We start from the raw sequence: 23,652 nt of genomic DNA on the forward strand, positions 1-23,652 counted from the left end.
TTTTTTCCTTTTTTCCTGAAGATTTTTAACTTTAGCATTTTGTCACGGTTTTGTAGAGGCAGCAGATGCAATTGCAGATTTTATTGTATAAAGTGTAACACAAACAACCATAACCGTGAAAAGAAGAACCATAAACATAAACAATGGATACAAGGCAAAAACAGGCTGTGGCATACATGACAACACAGGCACATGACAAGGACAAAAGCTTGACAATGAAACACACAGAAACCAGAACTTAAATAGGGGTGCTTATTAGGGGTAACAAAGAACAGGTGTGAGTGATCAGTGGGACATGTGACATGGTCATGTGACATGCTGGGGCTGATGGGTAATATAGTTCAGTGCCCCTTTGGCGCTATCATGACACATGGCGCTATAATAATAATAACAATAATAATAATAATAATAATAATAATAATACCACTTATTTTATAAGCATCTTTCATAGTACCCAAGGACACTGTACAGTTACAAGAAAAACTAGAAAAATTATACAGTCATAGAAGTAAGCAAAACATATTTAAATATTTAAATTTAGAATATAACAGTCAATAATAAAGGTAAACAAAGAGGGATAAAAATGAGAATAAAAGGGAACATAAAACTAAACAATAAAAGACACAATAAGATTGAACGAATGCAAGGAGGAAGTGATGAGTTTTTAGTTGAGTTTTAAAATGTCGAAGAGAGGTGCGGGCACAGAGATGGAGAGGGAGAGAATTCCACAGTTTAGAGGCAGCGACACTGAACAAACTCCTATGGTGGAGAGGCGAGAGGACGGGACAGCAAGCAGATGAGTGTCAGAGGATCTAAGCATGCATGCAGGTGTGTATGGAAGAAGAAGGCTAGATAAGTAAATGGTGCCAAGGTCATGCAGAGACTTTAAGACCAGGAGAAGCATCTTGTACTGTATATGGAAGGGAACAGGGAACTTTTGGCGTATGGGTGTGATGTGTACCTATGGTCTTGTGTGGGTGATAACCCTAGCAGCTGGGTTTACTAATCAAAAGCTATGAATAAATTTTAACATTTTCAGTCCAGAGATTGGAAAATTTGCAAAGAAATATTGATGCCAGTTCATTCAATTTCAATACTTTATTGAAACAGATGTTTGTAACGTGCATGAAAAAGCATGATGGAAGTGCATGTTCTCAGAGTGACACTGATTCTGAGAAATCAATTCATGAAACACTGTCAAAGTCCATAACATGGTTCAAAACACAGGCAGGCAGCATCAAAATGGGTTAATCCATATTCAAAACACGAGAAACAAAAGTGACGGTCAAAACCAGGAAACACTGAGCTACGAAGCTAGAAAGTTAGGATTCAGTAACACACAAACATGAAACGAGACAATGAAACAATGAAACATGAGGACATACTTAAATAGACATACTAATTAGAAACTAAACTGAAAACAGACAAATCAAGGGGTGGAGACACAACCATGAAGTGAAAAAAAAACAATGTCACAATAAAAGCACAGGCTATGCACATGGTGCAGACAAAAGCACCGTGCTTTGAGGGGATTCATGACAATGCTTTGATTTGCTTAGTTGTACGTCAGTCATATTTGGCTTTTTCTTTAGTAGTTTAAGCTTTGACAATGGCAGGGAATGCAGGTGCAGTGACATGAGCTTGTGAAATTAGTTAGCTAATCGTCATAATGTCGGATAACAGAAAATATGATAGTGGAGCGCAAAAAAGAAAAAAAAAATTGGAGGGTGGATTTTACTGAGGTGGATTTTTTAACGGCTTTGCTACCATTATATCCTGGCGACATAAGTTCTAAAAGACATAAAGACCTACCTTTTATATTTCAGGGATTTCATTTGGACTAGTTTTATCATGGCTTTTGTTTGATGGGCATGTTGCTGCCTGTTAACTAGGCATATTAGAAGGTGCTGTGTGTGTGGTGTGTGCTGTCTGTGCTGCATAGAGGTTTGACTCTTTTACTGCAGTAAAATTACTTTCATATTCATACATTCAGGTATTTCTAGTCAATAGTGCATGGATGGAACTCCAAACTATTGTAAGTCTACATGTTTTTAACATGGCATCAAAATGAGAACCAACTCAATCAGAATTTTTCTCTGAATATACTCTGAGTATCTGTGTTGCTGAAACATTAAGGACCATCATTAAGGTACAAAATAAAAAGTGTTATATCTTTGACATTATCAACTGCATGATTCAGCAGGGTCTTGCTGCCCAGGAGCTATATATTTCAAGCCACTCCAACTAACTACTGCCCACATGGACAAACTGATTATCTAAATATTTCAGTTGGAAAAGATTAGAACATATTATTACAACGCTAGCTCCAAAACAAGTTGTACAACAGCAAGTAGCATATAACACCTACTAGTTGGGCTTATTGAACATGAACTACATGAACATATACATGTACAAGTGATGTACGGGTGTGGCTGAATAGCCATTATATCATAAATTGTCTACTATTACCATGTTATCATTAGATTGTAGCAGCTACTGTTTTGTGTTATAGCAGCCTATAGCCTCTTTTGTGGTTGCAGCAGTTGTAGATCCATCATTGTGTCTGTACAGGGCCCCGACAATGGGCCCCCACCACCCTAACTCTACCCCTGGAAGCTAGGGAAAGAGGAGTGAACTGTGTCATTTACAGAGGCAAAAATACTGAAAGTCATTTACTTCCAGTCATCTCAGTGTTATGCCCATTACCTATTATTAACCAGGGCAACATATTTTTAAATAGAGGTGGGAGTGTAATGTGCGTATAAAGCTGTGGACTTCCCAAAAACAGTTTATGCCCACATCTCACCCATGTTCCAGTGGATAATCTCACCTGGATACTGTAGATTTGTTCCTAAGAACTGCTATGATCATAAAGACTGTCCTGTGTTCACCCAGGACACTTACTCACAATCTGCTCATACTGAACATCCTTTCAACACACTTAGTACTGTTTGTCTTTACTTTTTTATACGTAATGATTTATAATTCCACTCTAAGGAAAAGGTCACCCAGAAGAGGATGCAAAAAAAGTGATTTACTTTTTCATTAGCATTAAGAACCTCAATTTGATCAATATTCTTTCATATGCTTTTGAGTAACTGCAAGTGCTTCAGAAGTTAAACAAGATAGTCAAATCTTATTACAGACATCCAGACACAAAGTACATTTGAAAATGACAGAAAAGTTGCTGACTACAATTTTACTTTACACAATTAAAAAGTGGCTTTTAACATGATGCAGATTATATAACTAATATATTCAGTATTTCCCTGAATTACCCTTTGACACTAAGACAAACAGTGAAAAAGCAGCAATAATGATATAATTTGCATTGCAGTTAGTAACAGTCCTTCTGTCTGTCTCTCATTACCTCTCTCTTTTAGCAGACTAAGGTCAATAGTGTCTTTGATTACAGGAGGAATGCTGGAGATGTTTTATTTCTCACATTTAGCACTTGCTTGGCGTGAGAGATGAGAATTCTGAGAAAATGTACGCAAGAAATAAAAAAGTACTTTAAATGTAATCGTTCAGGAAGTCAGCCATTCGGAGCAAACCTCTCAGGGGATTTTTCATTTTCATTTGGTGCCTTTTGCTCTGTGAGCTGGAATCGACAGTCAATTTGGAATTAAATGGCTAGAAAATTACATCCTGAGCTATTGAACACAAATATCAGAATGACTGAATTCAGGGAGTCATGTTTATTATCTCGAAAGGAGCACAGGGAGCAAAATGTTCATATTGTGAAACAAAAGAAAACTTGAACACAACATCAGCGCAAGAAATGTGTGCATGCAGTTTCTTAGGTGGTATTCTTAGTTGTTTGACAGGAGTGGAGAGGGCGGATGTGTTCACTCCCAGGGAGAGCTTCCTGTCAAAAGAAGAAATGGGAACAAGTGTCTGTGTGTGTGTGTGTGTGTGTGTGTGTGTGTGTGAGTGTGCGTGTGAAGTCTGGCAGTAAATGTGGGAATAGGAGCTAAATTTACCCTCTGCTCTGGCGCTGTGGCTGGCTTCTGCTCACCAATGCATTCACTATGGATCACAAGCTCTGTTCTCTGTTATGGTGAACTAAATATATTGGAAAGATTTGTTGTATGTTTATATTTTTATACCAAAGCACTGCTGAATTCTTGAATCTGATTGGTCAGAAGGTGTTGATTAATTTTCTATAACAGCAGCTTGGATAGTAATTCCAGGTGCAAGGTTTATATTAATGCACTCATTCTAATATTTTTGTTTCTATAATAACAAAATATGCAGGGAAAATCCACAAAAAAATGATTGATATGATTAAAGTTTTCTGCAAGGAGATTTCAGCTCCAGAGTCAGCTCTCTGTAAAGCTCGGTAAAGCTGTAACTCGAAGTTTTCCAACATTTCGCTTGTACTGTAGAAAAGACTATCTTCATTTTTTGCCTTGTGATGACATTCATTAGTGATGACATAAGCTACGATGTTGCACGGATGTTCCACAACATTTAAAGTAACTATAAACAGATAAAAAGAATGACATCTTGTTCTTTAATTAAGGCAACATTATTATCATTGACAAATGGCTGTGGTATAAGAGGACACTTTGGGAAAAGCTATTATAGGAAAAGAATCAACTTCGGGGTAGTAACCTTAACTTCTCTTCACATCAGGCTGCTGTCAGGGGGGTCAGTGATTATTTTCAGATAACAACAATTATGGTTGTTATATGGTTGCCCCCAAAAGTTCTATCCCATAAAGACAAAACTCTTTCTCTTGCATGCTTACGTACGACATTAACAACCAAGATACATGTTATGTCACTGCTAACCTGCAAACTCAGACACACACACACACACACAATGAGAGAGAGAGAGAGAGAGAGAGAACGATTAAAAAACATGTGTCATGTTTCTTCCCCCAGGTGGCTGAGGTGGGTGAACAGGTGAAATGGTGAACAGGTGTGAGAGGCCAGTTGTGAAAAGAGCTTTGTTCTCACTTCATGTCCTGCATTAGGCTTTTTAGTAGCATCATTCCTTTGTTTAGCTATACTTTTTTTGTTGAATCCACATCACATAATTTTAACTTCTTATGCTGGTTCATCGTCCAGTAACTATATTGAAAACAATATGAAATAATTAGGATAATATTAAATTACAAAAGGGTGAAATGGAAGTGTGTAATCATCCACACTGCATATACTTGCAAATGTTGCTTTTACTTTGTTAAGGAATAAAATGCTGTTATAGAAATGTTATAGTGTGATGTGATAGGAAAATAATCAATGACTATGGTGTGATTTTCCTATAACAGCACATTTCAAAGTGTTTTATTCCTCTTATACCACAGCAATTGGAAATACTAACAGTTTTGAATGACACATTGTACTTTTTTATCCATTTAAAGTAATAGTTCAATGTTGTGGAATATTCATAAAATAAACTGAGAAAAATAAACCTATGTTATAATATAAACAGTCATTTTCTCAGTAGCCCTTCATTCTTCTCTCTCTTGAAGTTTTTAAGACAAGAAATTACAGCTACAGATGTTACAGAGAAACTGCAAAGCCCTCTTTCGTGAATACTTTCCCATGCTGGAAAAGTAAAGTTAGAGCTCTACTGTAAAGCACAGACACTCGAGATTTCTTCCAAAATCGCTAAATAAACATCTCTTCACAGAACATTTCACCATATCAACAATTGCACTTGCTTATTAAATCCATGCACTGTCTGACATACAAGTCCATGTCTAATTTGTTACCAAAGAAACGATAACCTATTAGAACAAGCACATTAATTTAAATCTGTTATTTGCCTTGAAACCAGAACGACTGTCAGAGCTGCTGTAGTAGAAAATTAATCAACACCTTCTGCCTAAAAAGCTTTGAGAATTCAACAGTGCTATGGTACAAAGTTTTATTTAAAGCATGAAGATTTCAATCTCAAACTCTCAAGCAGTATACTGTGAGCACTCAGTGGAAAAACAGTACAGCTACAGTATCACAAGATCTGAAACAGAAAGTATTAACTTCTCACAAAGCTGGATAAAAAATACCAAAGGGAAACAAGACATGATGACAGAATGGAAGAAAAAAATTGACAGAGACACAAAAAGCCCAATTAGAAAGCAAAAGACCTGAAAAATCTGTAAAAACTCTGAAATGGTTGTTGTTGGTTTCATGATTTTGAAGTAATGGTGTGGAAATATTTGCTCTTAAAAAAAGGTTTTTAGGTTTAGTCCATGACAGCCTCACTGTCACATCCTTATTTTTGCCAACCCTTCCATCTTCAATTTAATCTTTTCTTTTTCTCCAGTCCCCCGCACTTTTCTTTTCACTTGTCACATCCGCTCCCCCTCCTGTCTTCTTCTCCTTATTATCAAACTGCAGTAGGTCTCAGTGAGGCAGCAACTTCCTGTTAGAATATGTTTGGCACCACAGTGATTTCCTGGTGGGAGAGTGTGTGTTGAGGGGGGCACTTGATGCTTGACTGGATAAATCACTGACAACTCTCTACAAGCAGAGTTTTAGTAGAACTGAGCCAGTATTGGTATGGATCTTCAATTTGGCTGAATTCACAGAATCATACAATCAAACCAGTGTATTTAAAAAAAAAAACACCTCACAATGTGTCATCACTGTAAGTCAAGATGCAGTATAGCACAATTTGGGAAAAAGTCTCTCTCTCTCTCTCTCTCTCTCTCTCACTCACACACACACGCACACCTAAAAAATATGGCTGCTTTCAAAACATCAGACAAAGGATGACACATGGTGGGCAGGAGTGTGTCAGGCCGCAGAGTGGCGTTTGAGCATAAAAAAACACACACAGTCTCACTGACACACTATATTTACACATAATAAAAGCCCAGCATCACAAAGACGTCCAAACTCCCAGAATGCACAGACACATGTACACACTTTGAGAACGACAGATAAAATAAAATAGTACAGGAGTGCTATTAAGGATTGATATAGACCTAATTTGCTTTTTTAAATGGCTTATTATGTACTATAAATCCATATACCACAGCATTTTTTGAACTGTCTGTTCTGATTGGTTAGAAGGTGTTGATTAAATTTCTATAACAGCAGCTCTGTTGAGAAAAGTTGCCCAATGGTCAGTAAAACCAGCAGAATACCAAACCACAAAATCTGCCTATACACCACGTTTAAAGACCACTATCATTACCAAATATAATGTAATATATCAAAGTAGCTTCAAACAATAAAGCAGTATTAAAACCAAAGTTTAGCTTCTATATTGTTTTAAATAAAGAATAGCTCTGAGATTGTGTAGACAAAATCACTGACATATAACATAACACATTCAGAAAGGAGCATTCATAGCTAATGTTGAGAATGGGATCAAGAAGGGAGTGTAGAGAAGAGACGATTTCAAGTGCATGATTAAAAATTTTGAGGTTTTAAGGGAAAGTGTGTACTTGTGATGATCTTGGGGTCAGTTTGGAATAGGATCTAATTTTATATAGCAATAAATGACTTGTAAGCAGATTTTATTATGTTTGAATATATAGGTATGAGCTGCAGTCCAAAAGTAGGTCAATTCTGTGGGAAAACCATGAACCTGTCAACACTGATGACATTTTTGCTTAATGGGTTGGCCATTTTGATAAATTTAGACCACAGTGCCCTTTGATGACTCCAACCATCCACACATGACTAATATATCACTACATAAATGTATTGCTCAATCTGAATACCCTACTTGCACTAAAAGTGCACAAAGTACACCACTGGAAATGCAGCTCTAGTTAGGGGGACAGAAATAGGGCTAAAACCGGAGACAGACGGACTGAACAAACATAATTTGTTTACCAGACAGATGGGCAGATAGCCATAGCAATAGATATGGTGATTGGACAGTTACAGAAAGAGATGTCCACAAATGTGTGTACACATTACATAAAGTCGCCAAACAGACAGAAGGAGAAACTTGACTGTAGCTATGGGAACGGAGCTCACACATTCAGACAGACAGAACAGCTCCTGAGCAGCTTGGGAAAGAAAAAGAAGGTTAAAGTCTCAGCACTCTAGCACAGTAACAGGAAGACAGATAAATGTGAAATATCCACTATATTCCCATATATTATGTCCCATGATGTGTTCATTTCAGTCTAGAAGATCTGTTAGGATTTCAGTACAGTTGTCTGTAACGAGTGTTTGCAGAGAAATTGTCCAGGACAGACGTGTCTCTCTCTCTGTGAGCAGGTGCTACTGCATTTACTTTGCCACATTGCTTTGTGGTAGGATTGGGTTATGTGATGCTATGACATTGAAATGGCTATTTACACCAAAATGTTGTTGAATTCTTGATTCTGACCTGTCAGAAAGTGTTGATTTTTCTGTAATTTTCCATAAGAGCGGACAGTAATTCTGGCTGCAAGGCAAATCACTGCTTTATATAAACACACTTATTCTAATAAATTATCGTTTCTATAGTACTAGGAACTTGTATGTTGGATGCTCCACATAAACATATTTAACATTGTGTGTAATTGTTATATCGTGGGGTTTTCTGTGAAGAGACGTTTATTTAGCATTTTTGGAAGGAGTCTCCAGTGTCAGCGCTATGTAACAGTAATGCACAGAAAACAATGTTCGTATGCAACTTATGTTGTGGAAAGCATCATGATTTGCATGATGTAGGCAATGCTCAATATGTAAAAGTAAAAGAGAAGTAAGAAATAAAATATTTTTTTATATATCAAACTTATTCAAATAGTGTAGTGGCAGAGGATAGCTTGGTTAAGATACGCTTCTGCAGAATGTGGCATACAAGGCATTTGAGTAAAAATTTGATATGTTGCTATATTTGATTTGTAACGTATCCTTGTGACAGAACTTTGATATTCAACATGTAGAATGTGCTGTAAATAAGATGCATGAAAACATTTATTCTGTGAGACTGGATTGTCCGCAATGTGAAACATAACTCTAAATGGATTAAAATGTTCATATATTAATATTAATAATGAAATAATAGTAAGAAAATTGTTAACATTGGCAAATTGCTGTGGTATAAGAGGAATAAAACACTTTGAGATGTGCTGTTATTGGAAAATTATCAACTCTGAGGTAATAATGACAACACAGTAAAATAAACATGATTACTTTGTGGATCCACTATTTCATTTTTTGTCTTTAATGGTCCAGATATCCAGAATACATCATACTACTGCAACAGCACTTTAGCCAGCTCATGAGTAAATGAAAAAATGTCTGCCTACAACCCACAGCATATTTGACTCACTTCCTGTAGTTGGGCTGAATCAGGGTCTCACTCCTCTCTCAGACTGGTTGTTTTAGTTCACACCAGAGTGTGTTCACACTTGCTCCTAACAAATGACACAGAGTGTAAATGCACCAGTGCTTGATTCAGACTGACTAAACACTCCATATGCGAGAGTGCCCATAGAGAAGCAAGCAGCCCTGAGCAGGAGGCGGATGGGTCACAGTGGATGAGAATGTGGGTGGAACCACAGAGGATGGAAGCATCACAACAGAGAAAGACACAAACATAGAAGAAAGACACAATGGGTGAAATGAATTGCTGTGGATGTAGAAGCTGTGCATGGCTGAAAAAATGCCTGTTGGATGTTTTAATACTGCAGTGCTTGTTTTCAGCAACGTACTGTATTTTTAAATCAAGTGCAAAACTACATTTTTAATTTTAAATGACAGCCTACATATGGCTACAATATATTACCATAAAAATCACAGCGACTGAGGTTTCACAGCAATACCATTGTCTTAACTCTGTACTGCTAAATTTACATTAAAATACATTTGAAAAAGTAAAATCCTAACAAAAGAATCTAATAGAAGAAGTTTTTCAAGTGGGTAGCAACCTATGTTTGCTAGCTAAGTACCTTTTTGTCAGCAGGACCCGGCTATAAGCTAGCTATGTAAACCCTACCTCTTAGCTGTTGTCCTTGATGACAGTCTGTAGGTGAAGGATGTAACGATGGTCCAGCTCATTATTAGTAAGAACGTACAGTTTTTGATAGACATTTGGGTAAGTTTTGTATTTTAATTAGTATTTAAGTAGGTACTGATACCTGTATGTATTACCTATTTAAACTAGCATAGAATGTATTAGGTAGCTAGGTATCAAATGTTAGCTAGCTAGTACTTATCCTGGTTTGCTAATATTATTGACGCTATCAAGTCAGGAACAAAGTAATAAGACTGAAAAAAAAAGTCAGTAGAGATGACGGTGCTTGCATAAATGAAATAAATTCTTTAGTGTGAGTGAAGGTACAAGAGAATGGGAGAGATGCAACACATCAGGTGGCCTGATCCTGATTCAAAGCCAGGAGCAGATGGCTAACACACCCTGGGAGAGGGATCTAAATGTTGGTCCAGCTCTACGTGGGACTGCTGTGAAATCATCAACACTCCAATGCATAGAAGCAATGACACCTGATTTGTTCACTGGTCACTAGTGAGTGAGGCTTCAGTGGTCAAAAAAGAGAGACTAATACATGCTAATTGAGTGAGTTGTGTTGGCTAAGTGGTTAAGGCTTTGAGTTACACATCAGAACATTGAGTATTCAAATCTCAGCACCACCAAAATGGGTGGGTCCTCGAGCAAGACTGTTAACCTTCAGCTCAGTTGTATCCTGCATCAGCCAAATGAGCAAATATACTAGATTATGTGTTATTTTTTCCTATGCAAGATATTGCTGTACTTTACTCTAAATATGTTTTACAGTTGTTTACTTTTAAATGTAAAGTACTTTACCAGGTTGCCAGTTAATTACTGTAAAATCGACAGCAAGTTTTTACAGTGTAGTGTGAATGAGGGATAAGTCTGCAGATAGAATTGAATGTAAATTGTAGAAATGCAGTATTTGAAAAAGCAATCACTGCTTATCTGAAAGAGACCAGAACTCAGTTCTAATGTGCTCTCCTGTTATGCAACGGCTGTCTGAACAGCGTTTCATAACTGACTACTATGGGGGGCATGGCAGTGTTGCTATGCACTGTCGCCATGGAGGAGCAGCAACAGTGAAGGCATGCATTTGGCACACGCTCCCTCCATCAAGGGGGCGAGGCAGTAAAACGTGTCTGAACGGGCCATTAGGCTGCTCAGCCCTCCACAATTGCACAGCCTGTTCAGCTGAGGGAGCATCTCAAAACACTTAGCTCAAAGCTAGCAGTAGACAAGCAGTTAAAATGGTGAGAGGTGAGTATAAATAGGTCGTTATCTCAGAATAAAGGCAATTCTTAGAATGTGCTTATTCTGTAATCAGATATATCAACAGAGAGGATAAAAAGGAGAAAAGGCTTTGTGAGGCATTGTAGTCCTATTAAGGGAAAACCCCAAAGGAGAGGATGAGTGGTGCCTCTGGGTATACAGAGTGAGGAGAATGAGACAAAAGGGGAAAGCAAATGGGACTAAAGGTAAATCGTGTCATCTCAGTATAAAACAAATATGGACAGATTAAGAAATGTTCCCCTCTCACAAAACCTCTAGGCATTCTGCTACACCGTAAATCCTGTTAGCATGAAAGGATTACACACAAACACATACACAGAGATATATGCACACGCAGGCACTTCATAACACACAAACTTACCAAAAAGGGAGAAATGTATGTTTTTGGATTGTGTGCACTAACGTTATTACAACAATTTTCAGCAAGATGATTTGACAACTGTAGGATAATATGCTGAGTGCCCAGTCCACACCATTGCCAATTATCCAATTTATCAAGCTCCCTTGCCTCAGGCAAAGCACATCACAAACAAATTCACATACACAATCAGTTCAGACAAGCACTCAGCCAGGGGAGGAGGGGATATGTCTAAAATGATGATCAGTCTGTTCCTATAATTAGCAATGCTATGACAACAGCATGTTCCATACTAAAAACCAGTGATCTTGTAAGGGAATGTTTCAGTTTTTTTATTTAAATGGAAGTGTACTGGAACTGACAGTTAGCTTCACCTTCACCACAGACCTTCACTACATTAAGTCAAATGATGACTTGATGACTACTCCCTTGGTCTACAACTACAATGAAAGCAGTGGTAGCAGTCACAAGGAATCAAGCCACAGTATTGGCCATGTGAGGTATTGCAGGATGGTCATGCTTAGGGCTAATCTGATTAGCACACCTGAAATAGTTTAGCAGGATTACAACAAGGAAGTCTCAGCAACAGGATGGTCAAAATACCAGTACACGCTAGCACAATAAACACTATCCGATGTGCATTGTGACTTCATGTTTCAATGAAGGGCATGGGTGGAGCTTCCTAAAAGTTGTGTTATATGACCTCAATCTAAAAAATAAAACTGAAGTGTATCTAGGTTATGCACATCATAGACTTTCTTTCATAAAAGTAAATCTGTATGAAGAAGATGGCAACAAAAACCATTGTACTTATGAGTATTCTTAAGGCACTGTTTATCTAACAGTTTACCACTACGAGGGCTCAGCCTATGCACTAGTGTCATTGGTGCAATGAAGTTGACTATGATTTGTTCTGACAGCTATACTCTTACAAAAAGTTTCCATCCATCCTGCTTAAGGGTTCTTTGGTCTGTCCCCCTGGGCAAGCTGTTAAAGCCTCTTCAATATAGTGTTTCTCTGTCAAGTGTTTCCAAACGAAACTTCTTTAGAAAGCACAGAACCCTTAACTATGCAAAGAACCCCAAAAGAACCTTTTATCTAAGAGGAATGTTATTTCTTTATGCATTGTCAGTCTTTGGCAAAATGAAAGGCCTAAAAGCTGATGGGTAGTCTCATGATCTCATGAGAAATTTGAGAAAATTTGACCAAACGGCTGTTGTTGTACAGTTGTAAGAAAACATACCAATGGTAGCCCCACCCCTCTAACGTTTCATACAACTTGATTTGTGCAAACTGTTAGGAATTTGCAAGTGAAATACCATTTTTAATGAAGAGCTTGCCACTTACCTCTGAGAGATGTGGCATGGGGTTGAAACCACAAAGGCTGCACACAGTTTTCTGGCACTCTGTACAGGTGCTGTAATTGGGCACATCTCCTGATCCCATGTTCAGTTCTACTTTACAGAGTGGACAGTTGGATGTGGTATGAGGCTCTTCTGTTTTTGCAGCCTCTGAGGCGGGCTTATCTACTAGGGCATTTACGTCAGTGGACCCAGGTTTGGGAGAAGCAGGCTCTTTGGAATAGACTGGTGGGGTGTCTGGGGGGGATTCAGAAGCTGCAGAAGAGCCTGGAGGTGATTTTGCTCCAGAGAAAGTGGGGGAGCCAGGCATTGACCCTGGAGGAGACTTTGGTTCTTCCCCAGTGATGAGGTTGGTGGCTGAGCTGAGGATTGATGAACCAAACCCAAACATTTTTCCAGACACACCCTCAGTTGCCTGAGAAGTGGCCACGGGTGGCTTGGGTGTTTCGGTCAGTCCGCTAAACCCGCTAAAAAGCTTCCCAGTAACCGAGTCACTTGCCTGTGCTGCAGTGCCACCTTGTGGTTTGGATGACCCAAAACCACTTAACAGTTTCCCTGTAACTGACTCTGCAGGGGTTTTTTTCATGTCTGTCAACCCTCCAAGACCGAAGCCTCCGAAAAAGCCACCTCCATCCTGCTTCTGGGTGGTTTTTGCAGGAGAGGGTTGGGGACTGCCCATTGGACTCTGTTCAGCTCTCTGAAGTGGAGGTGGCTGCTGTCCACGTTTTAGTCCAGGTTCAGCTTCCTCCAGCCCTTTAGGGGGTTTCTGTTGTGCCCCTAGAACAGGAGTTTTCTGTTTGGGAGTCGGTGGAGGAGTGGCTCCTTTTCCTGTATCTGACATGCTTTGCTGCTTCGTCAGCATTGGAGGCTTCTTCCCTGGTTCATCCTTTGAGGGCAACCCAGCTGGTGGTTCCTTCTTCTGTGGGGATGGAGGGGCCGAGCCCTTCTTAGGAGGCTGTTTCATCATTGGAGGGCCAGGAGGTTCCATGCCCCCCATTGCCCGTTGCATTTGGCAGTTTAGACATAGCCACTCTTTACCCTGAGAAAAAAAGAATAACAGATAAGGGCAACTGAAAACATACAAGAAACAAAACACATACACTACAACCACAAGCAATTTTATGAACAGAGTCTGTTTAAATTTCCCCTCATTAAAATATAATGCCCAGAAGATTGCATTTCCAATCGGTGGATTGGAGCTCATAAGTCCAGGGGTCAGGTATTCATAGAGCTAATAGAATGTCATTCTATATGAGGTGCAATATAACAGTGTAAACCTATTAACATTATCAAGATCATGCTTGTATGGATTCAAAATGTCAGGTTATACAATGTGTTATAATATCTGTTTATAAGAACATGGTGCATACTAATGTTCTAATGCACAGGGTCTGGTATAGTACCTGTACTGCATGTTATGTAAGGCATCATGACATACATGATGTTTGGTTTCTCAAATGAAATTTCATTCACATTTAAAAGAAGTCTAAAAAGCTTACATCAGTTAAATATGAAATGACCTGACACAGTGCTTTATTATTTGTTATATACACTAATCAACACTGGAGTACAATTTGAGAAACCAAAGGTGCATGTTATGATGCATTATAAGCTGCAGTACCAGAGCTTCTATTATTGCACACAAAAACACTGGTAACTACAGTGTTCCTTTGAACATATATTATAATATATTATGCAACCTGATGTTATGATGTCCCACAGTAATCCTTTATAAAGTGTTATGCATGTGACTACTACTACTACTAATAATAATAATAACGAATGAATGAATGAAAGAGTGAATGATAAATACAGAAGTCACAGGAAGTCATTTAGTCATTCACTCATTCAGTAATCACTTTATCCTGGTCAGGGTTGCCGTAAATCTGGAGTTCATCCTGGGAACACTGGGTCCAAGGCAAGAATACACCCTGAATCGGACACCAGTCAACTGTACGGTTTATAGAATGTGTTACCAACAATTCAGCCTATTGTTCAGTCTTTGAATATTGAAGCAATATTTATCCAGTCTTCAGATGATATACGCAACTGGAAATATCTATACATTGACAATGTTATTTCAGATCACTTGATACAGAATAGATTTCTACGATATAAAATACAAAATCTTGGAAAAAAAAATTCTAAATTGCCATCCAGCAGTTCCTGTAAGGATGGCATGAATCACCTCGATAATCTTCTCCCACAGCCCATATGGTCACTTTCACCTCAGGCTAAGGGAGAACAATACAGGCTGCAGCTTCACCAAACTTGGTGAGAATCCTACATAATCAAACCTAGCCATACTTTAAATACTATAACAGCCAGACTGATATTTGGACATTTGATTTTTAGGAGAAAGTTTTTTCTTTTTTCTTTAGTAATTTTGTCCAAATCCACTATCACAAGAAGCAGACATTTCCATTGTGCCAACCATAAACTCCAAGATAACACATTAATATTAAGAAAACTCATATGTTATAATTATTAAAATAAAACTCTCACCTTCCTATTCTAGATGCTAGATATTATCTAATTATCTCTGCAGTATGTTATACTATTAATTGTCTCCAACTTGGTGTCTTGGTGTATTTATTCATTAAGGGTTATGTGAGTGGTATGCTGAAATCTTACCTCTGAGTCAGGAGGACTAAATCCGCACAGACTGCACACCTGTTGTTTGCACTGTGTGCAGGTGCTGTAGTTGGGTGGCTGGTCTTTGGCCTGCAAGTTCAGCTCAGTGGTTTTACACAGAGGACACAGCAGTCCACCAGGCTTTGCAGTCCCACCAGGCTGAGGTGCGGATTTGGCTGGGCCTTGCTTTGGCCCACTAGGTTTGCCTGATCCTCCTGTATCTGTTTTATCAGGACCTTGTTGCTGAGGCCCAGAGTCTTTCGGTTTAGGTCCTTGCTGTTGAGGGCCAGGTCCAGGACTAGGCCCAGCAGGCTTTCCTCCAGGCCCCTGTGGCGCAGCTCCTTGTCTCTGCCCTGGTGGTCCTTGCCCTTTGGACGAACCCTGCTGTGGGCCAGGAGTTTTCTGTCCCTGTTTGGCTGCGTCCTCTACATCATCACCAAAAAGGCTGAATTTGGGGATGCTGGCAGAGGAGACAGCTGAAGAAACCCCACTCAGAAAGGAAGAGGAAAACATGCCGGTGCGAGGCTGCTCAGGGTCTTTGGGCTCTTGCCGAAAGCGGGACTCAAGAAGGCTGAGGGAGGAAGGACTGCGGCCTGGCTTTGGCTTGGGAGGTGGACCTTCTCCAAATGCGTCTACGGTTCGACTCTTACTGAGGCCCCCAGAACCTCTTCCTCCAGGTGGTTGATGCTCTGAAGACCTGTAAAGTAAACAAATAAGGGGTGAATTGATCTTCACTAGTAAGAATTGAGATTGGTGGTCTATGGCACAGATTACATAACATAACAAATCTTTAAAACAACTTTAGGCCTATTGTGGATAAATGATCCAGACTTATTGATTACAGACGGCAGACCATATGAGTCAACATCTGAATTCAGACACTGCATGACAAAGCAAAGTGACATCCACTGAATATACAAGCATTGCTTGGTGGAAATATTCAACATTAACAAATCAAACAAAGGCTTAAATCATCATCTAGCAACTACTAATATATGACCTACTTCAGAGAAACCCAAGGCTCTCATGAACACAGAGAGTGTACAGTAAGTCTGGGCATTATCATTTCTACAGTAATACACAGATACATGTATTGTGAAGCAGACCTGCCACTAAATTTTTTTGCAGACATTCCACAACATTAAATGTAACCAAAAATGGATAAAAAGTCATGTCGGTCTTTAATAAATAAAACTTGTTAGCATTGGTATAAGAGGAAAAAACATTTTGTGCCTTTATTATAAAATAATCAATAGCAACTCTGCTGTGCAACTCTACATTCCATCACTGATTAATTTCCTATAACAGCACACTGCTTTGTGGTTTATTCCTTACCTATCATCCACCCCAATGTATCGCGCCATACACTGTTATAAAAACCTTAGTGCGGAGGTTGTATAAAACTACTTAAACATGTGCCTGGTGATTAGGTCAGCAGTTGGATGGTCTTAAATGTCACTTCTAATCAATACCTACTTAATTCTGATCAATACTTTATTAGGGCACAGTGAGATGCACTCTTAATGCAGTTATATGCAACATTTCACCCACCAACAATTACAGTGTGATCTGAATCTACATTGATTTTGAAAAATATGCTGCACAACACTGTCTACTATATGATACTGATGCTTTTTCACTTTGCCAGAAAACCACTCATGAAATGATTTTGTACCTAAAGTATCTGCAAACAACATATCACATTACATCTAACAATCTAGAAATAGATGCTGTAAACACAAAAGATACTAAGTCAAACTTGTATGCACTTGGAATGTCTAAATGTCCAATGGAATTCAGAGTACAGTTGCTGACAGTGGCTTGAAATGATGGGTTGGTGTTGGAACTGATTAGAGATACTTTCTAATTCAATCCACTGACATATTTTATCCTGTAAACATGTGTTGTGTTGACCAACATGAAACAAATCATGGATATGAACACAAGACAGCACATTTCTTAAAACATGCCACCATCAGAAGCTCACATCAGAGCCATTAGAGCTTTGAGTTTTACCAATCTGTACTTTTCCCTTTACCCCTCTTTTATACGGGAAAGTGCATCTTTTGTACCTTTAATTATCTTTTAGAGAAAAGCTTTAAAGGTACATCAGTGATTCTTGAGCTCCAATTATGTACCTTAATTTTAAATTATTTTTAAAGATATAAAAATGCACTATATTGCCAAAAGTATGTGGACCATCACATCCATATGTGGGTCTTCCCCAAACTTCCCCAAAAATATGAAAGCACACAAGTGTCTAGAATGTCTTTGTATGGTATAGCTTCCCTTCACTGATTTCCCTTCACTAGAACTAAGGGGCCCAATCCTGTTCCAGCATGACAATGCTGCTGTGCACAAAGTGAGCTCCATAAAAACATGGTTTACCAAGGCTGGAGTGGAAGAACTCGAGTGGCCTGCACAGAACCCTGACCTCAATCCCACTCAACACTTATGCGATGAATTGGAATGTCGACTATGTGCCAGGTCTCCTCACCTCACTAATGCTCTTCTGTCTGAATAGGCACAAATTTAAATAGTCATGTACCAAAATCTAGTGGAAAATGTTCCCAGAAGAGTGGGAACAAGGAAAAGTACAGCCTGGTCCATTTCTGTCTGAGGGTGTAGCATTGTATCAAAAATAGAAAAGTGGGATTGGGACACTCCTGATTTAAAGGACACTAACAGCAACATTCTGGAAAAAAACAGTGGTAAGACATCACGTTTTTTCATGTACTTTTGATTCGACTGATTATATGTATTTACAGTATCTCTTTTTTTTTTTGTTGTAAATTTGAGACTTAACATTGACACAAATTGAATTCCCTAAGCGTTTTTCAATTTCTCCACACACCCCTGATGGGAGAGATTTTCAGCACCATGGAGAGCGAGCTTGCAGCCATCACAGGCGCCTCTCGGTCATCATTGCTTCCTTATAACCTTCGATCCTCTCTGCCCTCAGCTGTAACATTACACTATACATCCTCTTTACGAGAGAGAGCGCGAGAGAGAGAGAGAGAAAGAGAGAGAAAGAGAGGGAGATGGCGCGTCACGGCATTCCTGCTCGACGTGCTATATATAGTGTCCTTAACATTTATATCCCCTCCCCTTTTTTACTCCTCAGATTAAAAACAATTCTCCAGAACAGGATCATTTTTGTTTCGAGATTCCTATTAAACCACTACCTTTTGGCAGTATGACAGTTTAAATACCTTCTTTTTGCATTAGATCTGATTTGGACGCGTTCTCGTTTTGCGTCTTATTCCAAGCCAGTGGTTTCCACAGCAGCGTATGACATCACCCACCCAGCCCGTAAAGAAGGGGGTGTGTGTAACACGGAGAAAGCAAAGGCCAGTCACTTACAGATCAATAAATAATACGAGGGGAAAATTATAAGGCCCTCTGGATAAAATAAAGAACGGAGAGGAGCCAGAAAATGCGCATTTTTGCATCATCATCATCATTATTATTATTATTATTATTATTATTATTATTCTAGAGGGAAGATTAAGCTTTGGATCCAAACAGTAATAGAAATATATCAATCTTGGAAAGGTGTATTTTTTTTTTTTTTTTTTTTTTTTTTTAGGTAGGAAGTAGTGGCACTCCTTCCGTGCTATGGTTTCTGTTTGTAGGCAAGATGGTTGGGATGTAATGGCATAAATTAGGCATCAACAGATAATCAAATACAGCCGTGGGGACTAAACAGGTTGGACTCTTGGTGCAGTAGTCTATTAGCTGATTGGGATTATGGATCTTAAGTGGGTGTGTTTTGCTCTGTCGTGAGGTGCCAACCTGCAGCAAGCCCGTTCAAAACACAACGCAGAAATCACACACACACACACACACACACGCTCGCGCGTAGTAGAGCTGCGCATCCCTCCACCACCTAAAATGCGCTTCCATCCGGAATAAACAACTCGCCTGGCCTGCGCCTCTGCCATGGTGCTGACGAGCTTCCTGCGCTCCTCGTCGCTCAGGCGGCTGAGCTCCGCCTCTGGTCCTGTGAGCTCCCCGGCAAGCGCGCCGTCGCCACCCTCCATGCTCGCCTCGTTCCCCATGATCGAGCCCTCTTCCCCTTCCTGTAGCTACCTTCCCCTTCAGAGATACGGATTCACAGGTCGGGAGAAGGTGGTAAGGTCGGCGTCAGCTCTCCACGGCATGTTACACCGTCTTCACATCCGTATTCGCGCGACTCGCTGTCCGAGATCTCGGGTCAACAACGCGCATCTCTGTTTTACCGAGAACGGCGTCTCTGCGCGCGGCTCAGCTGGTCCTCTCCTCCCTTCGACTGCAGTGCGCATGCGCCAACCGTGACAGGCGATCGCGAGCCACCGCGAAGGAGAAGCAAAATTAAAGGAGACCAGCTGCGTTATAACCAGCACCCCCACCTCCACCCCCACCCCCCAACACCCACCCCATTCACCCAAAACAAGTCGCATACTGTAATCTTCCAAAATACTGTGTCCAGACTGAATAACTAATGTCTTAATTAGCTACTTCCCACCTAGTGCTTTTCTTCATTATAGGGTATCATCAGTTTAAATCTGGCGAGGTGCCTCATTAATTTACCACTGCCACACCTTATTAAAAAGAGAGAATGAACCTGAATAGGATAGGATGTACTGTATTTAAAGCATTGCCTAACATTGTATGCCTAACTTGATTATGTTATGGTTATAAAATTTCCAAAATGGCACAAAATATTCTCATTTCAGAATGAAAAGAAGATCTTTTCCTTAGAACAACTAGCATCCATACTTAAAGCATCAAGATTCAGCTTTAGATGTAGTCAGAAAATGATGCATCACATCTCATTATGTCTTTATGGGAAGTGGTGGGTCAGTAATCCACTGATTGGAAGGTTTTGAGTTCAAATCCCTGTGCTGTCAAACTGCCACTGTTGGATCCTTGAGCAACACCCATAACCCTCAACTTCTCACTCACAGAATGTCCTGGATAAAAGTGTCAGTGAAATGGACAAAAGTACATTTAGCTGAATGCATCTTAACTACAGTATTAATGAGCATTCCCCAATTTGTGCACACACTTAGTCATCGGTCATAAGGTTTGGAGAGTGAGTCACCTCTCAATAGGTTAAATCATCAAACAGCTGCAGAGATTATACACTCGTGACTACACCTACTCACAGGCACACAAATCCTACTCAGTATGCTCCTCCAGTCCTTGAATTCCATATGGCCACATCCACAAAAGAATGGATGACGTAAAAAGTAGGATAGACACCAAAGATTGTGGTAAAATCAGCAGAGAGATAATATTGATGGAGAATATGAATATGTTTCCTTACTATTTTCATCTAGTTTGCATTATTGTCTTAATTCTTCTTGTCAGAATTGTGTACTGTTTTTATTACCTAGAGTCCATCATAAATCCAGTGGACACTACATGCAAAGTATCACAATTCACAGCAATAGTCTGATGGGGACATCAGAGCAACCAGCCTCTTATATAAACACAGGTAAAAAAAAATTGTTTAATGACAAAATGACTATGTGCAAATAACACATAGAGCAACCAGCCTCTTATATAATACATAAAACTACATTTAGAACTTCTATATCTACATGATGTCAGTGTTTTAATTTGAAAACATTACTAAATTGTCTTACTTGGACATGTGCTGGGTTGTATCCGGATTGCTTAGACTAAAGGCGGGTCACAATGATGAATTTTCATCCTAATGTAGTCCAGCATTTTTCTTACAGCTGCCCTGCACTCTTAGAAAAAAGGTTCTTCAAGGGTTCCTTAAGGGTTCATTGGATAATTAAGGGCACTCAGCATCTGAAAAGGGTTGTATTTCTGATAGGGAGCCACTCTGTTATAGAACCTTTCATAAAACATTTTCCCTGAGAGGGACAACTAAAGATTAGTGTATATAGTGCTCTATAGAGAACAGTATACAGTCTGGAAAGGAAAGTACTGGAACAGTAAAGCCAATTCTATTGTTTTTGCTATACACTGAAGACATTTGGGTTTGAGATCGAAAGATGAATATAAGATGATAGATCAGAATTATAGCTTTAATTTCCTGATATTTATGTGTTAAACTACTTAGAACATGGCACCCTTTTTGTACACACCCATTTTTCAAGAGTTCCGGACACCACCATTCAGCTAGACGGGCTAGCCTTTTTTGTGCCGACAGAAATGCAGCTCTAAGGCTGGTGGTAGCTTGTGTGTTTACATCAACATGGAATGGTGCAAGAACTTGGTGCTGGTTTCTAGTTACTGCTCATCACTAGTGGAGTTTGTGACTGTTAGATGCAGACCATTTTATTTACCACAGGAATTCACCACTGTCCTTATAATCGGAGTGTACATTCCCCCCAGTGCTAATGCTAAGGAGGCACTCTGTGAACTGTATGGGGCTATTAGTGAACTGCAGGACGCACACCCTGACGGACTGTTTATTGTTGCCAGAGATTTCAACCATGCAAATCTCAAGTCAGTGCTCCCTAAATTCCATCATTGTGTGGACTTTCCAACGAGAGGGGAGAACACACTGGATCTTGTTTACAAAAACATCCCCGGCATGTACCGGGCAGAGCCCCGCTCCCACCTCTGCTACTCACACCACATCTCTGTTATGCTAATCCCAGCATACAGACCGCTCGTCAGATGCTCCAAACCGGTTCTGAAGCCAGCAGGAGCCATCTCTGATCTTCAGGACTGTTTTCCTTGGCCGACCTGTGACTGGCAGTGACCAGCTACATCAGCAAGTGCATTGAGGATTTCACTGTCTCCAAGATCATCACCATATGCTCCAACCAGAAGGCATGGATGACCGCAGAGATGCGTGTGCTACTGAGGACCTGAGACTCTGCCTTCAGAGCAGGCGAAAACGCAGCCCTAAGAACAGTGAGGGGAAAACTGTCCCAGGCCATCAGAGAGGCAAAGCGCGCACAGAGAATCCACAGCCACTTCAAGGCCAGCAGAGACATGCACGCATGTGGCAGGGCATCCAGTCCATCACCAGCTACAGGACAACACCACCTGCCTGGTATAGTGATGCCTCCCTTCCAGATGTGCTGAACAACTTCTACGCTCAGTTCGAGGTGCAGAATGACGTGACGGCAGGGAAGACCAACCCTCCTCCCAACGACCAGGTGCTGTAACTAACCATGGCTGATGTGTGGAAAACTCTACACAGAGGTAACCCATGGAAGGCTGCTGGACCAAAAACATTCCTGGCAGAGTGCTCAGAGGATATGCGGACCAGCTGGTGGATGTCTTCATGGACATCTTCAACACCTCCCTGAGCAGCGCAGTCATTCCAAAGTGCTTCAAGGCCACCACAATCATCCCCCTGCCGGAGAAGTCTTCAGTGTCCTGCCTCAATGACTACTGTCCCATTATGCTTCGAGAGGCTCATCATGAGGCACATCAACACCCTGCTGCCCCCCTCACTGGATCCCCTGCAATTCGCGTATTGTCCCAACCGCTCAACGGATGACGCCAGCTGGCCCACCTGGACAAAAAAGATCCATATGTTCGAATGCTGTTCATAGACTTCAGTTCAGCATTCAACACATTCATTCCTCAGCACCTGATTGGAAAGTTGAACCTGCTGGGCCTGAACACCTCCCTCTGCAACTGGATCCTGGACTTCCTGACTGGGAGACCTCAGTCAGTCTGAATCAGGAACAGCATCTCCAACACCAGCACACTGAGCACTGGGGCCCCCCAGGGCTGTGTGCTCAGTCCATTGCTGTTCACTCTGCTGACTCACGACTGTGCAGCAATACACAGCTCAAATCACATCATCAAGACCGTGGCGGGTCTTGTGGTGGGTTGTTGACTTCAGAAGAGCAAGGAATGACCACTCTCCACTGAACATCGGTGGCTCCTCCGTGGAAATCGTCAAGAGCACCAAATCTCTCGGTGTTCACCTGGCCTAGAACCTCACCTGGTCCCTCAACACCAGCTCCAAGCAACCAGCAACCAAGAAAGCCCAGCAGCATCTCTACTTTCTGCGAAGGCCGAGGCAAGCCCATCTCCTATCCCCCATCCTCAACCCCCCTTCTACAGAGGGACTATCGAGAGCATCCTGAGCTGCTGCATCACTGC

At 40.4% G+C, this 23,652-nt stretch overlaps 1 protein-coding gene across 12 annotated transcripts in view; it reads right to left on the reverse strand.

The window, feature by feature from the left end:
- Positions 1-23,652, reverse strand: part of pcloa (piccolo presynaptic cytomatrix protein a) — a 70,394-nt gene that overhangs the window by 41,270 nt on the left and 5,472 nt on the right. For 9 of the 12 annotated variants that reach the window (XM_053241761.1, XM_053241758.1, XM_053241759.1 and 6 more), the window contains exons 1-3: positions 19,486-19,870; positions 15,562-16,258; positions 12,914-13,966 (exon numbers count right to left, since the gene is read on the reverse strand). In XM_053241761.1, the coding sequence (XP_053097736.1) occupies positions 12,914-13,966; positions 15,562-16,258; positions 19,486-19,622 (1,887 nt within the window). In that variant the 5' untranslated portion in view covers positions 19,623-19,870. Of the gene's footprint in view, positions 1-12,913; positions 13,967-15,561; positions 16,259-19,485; positions 19,872-23,652 lie in introns of those variants that run through there. The other 3 variants (XM_026922725.3, XM_026922723.3, XM_053241763.1) reach the window with 2 other exon arrangements.

This window comes from Pangasianodon hypophthalmus, chromosome 18, assembly GCF_027358585.1.
Source record: "Pangasianodon hypophthalmus isolate fPanHyp1 chromosome 18, fPanHyp1.pri, whole genome shotgun sequence".
Lineage (NCBI taxonomy): Eukaryota > Metazoa > Chordata > Actinopteri > Siluriformes > Pangasiidae > Pangasianodon > Pangasianodon hypophthalmus.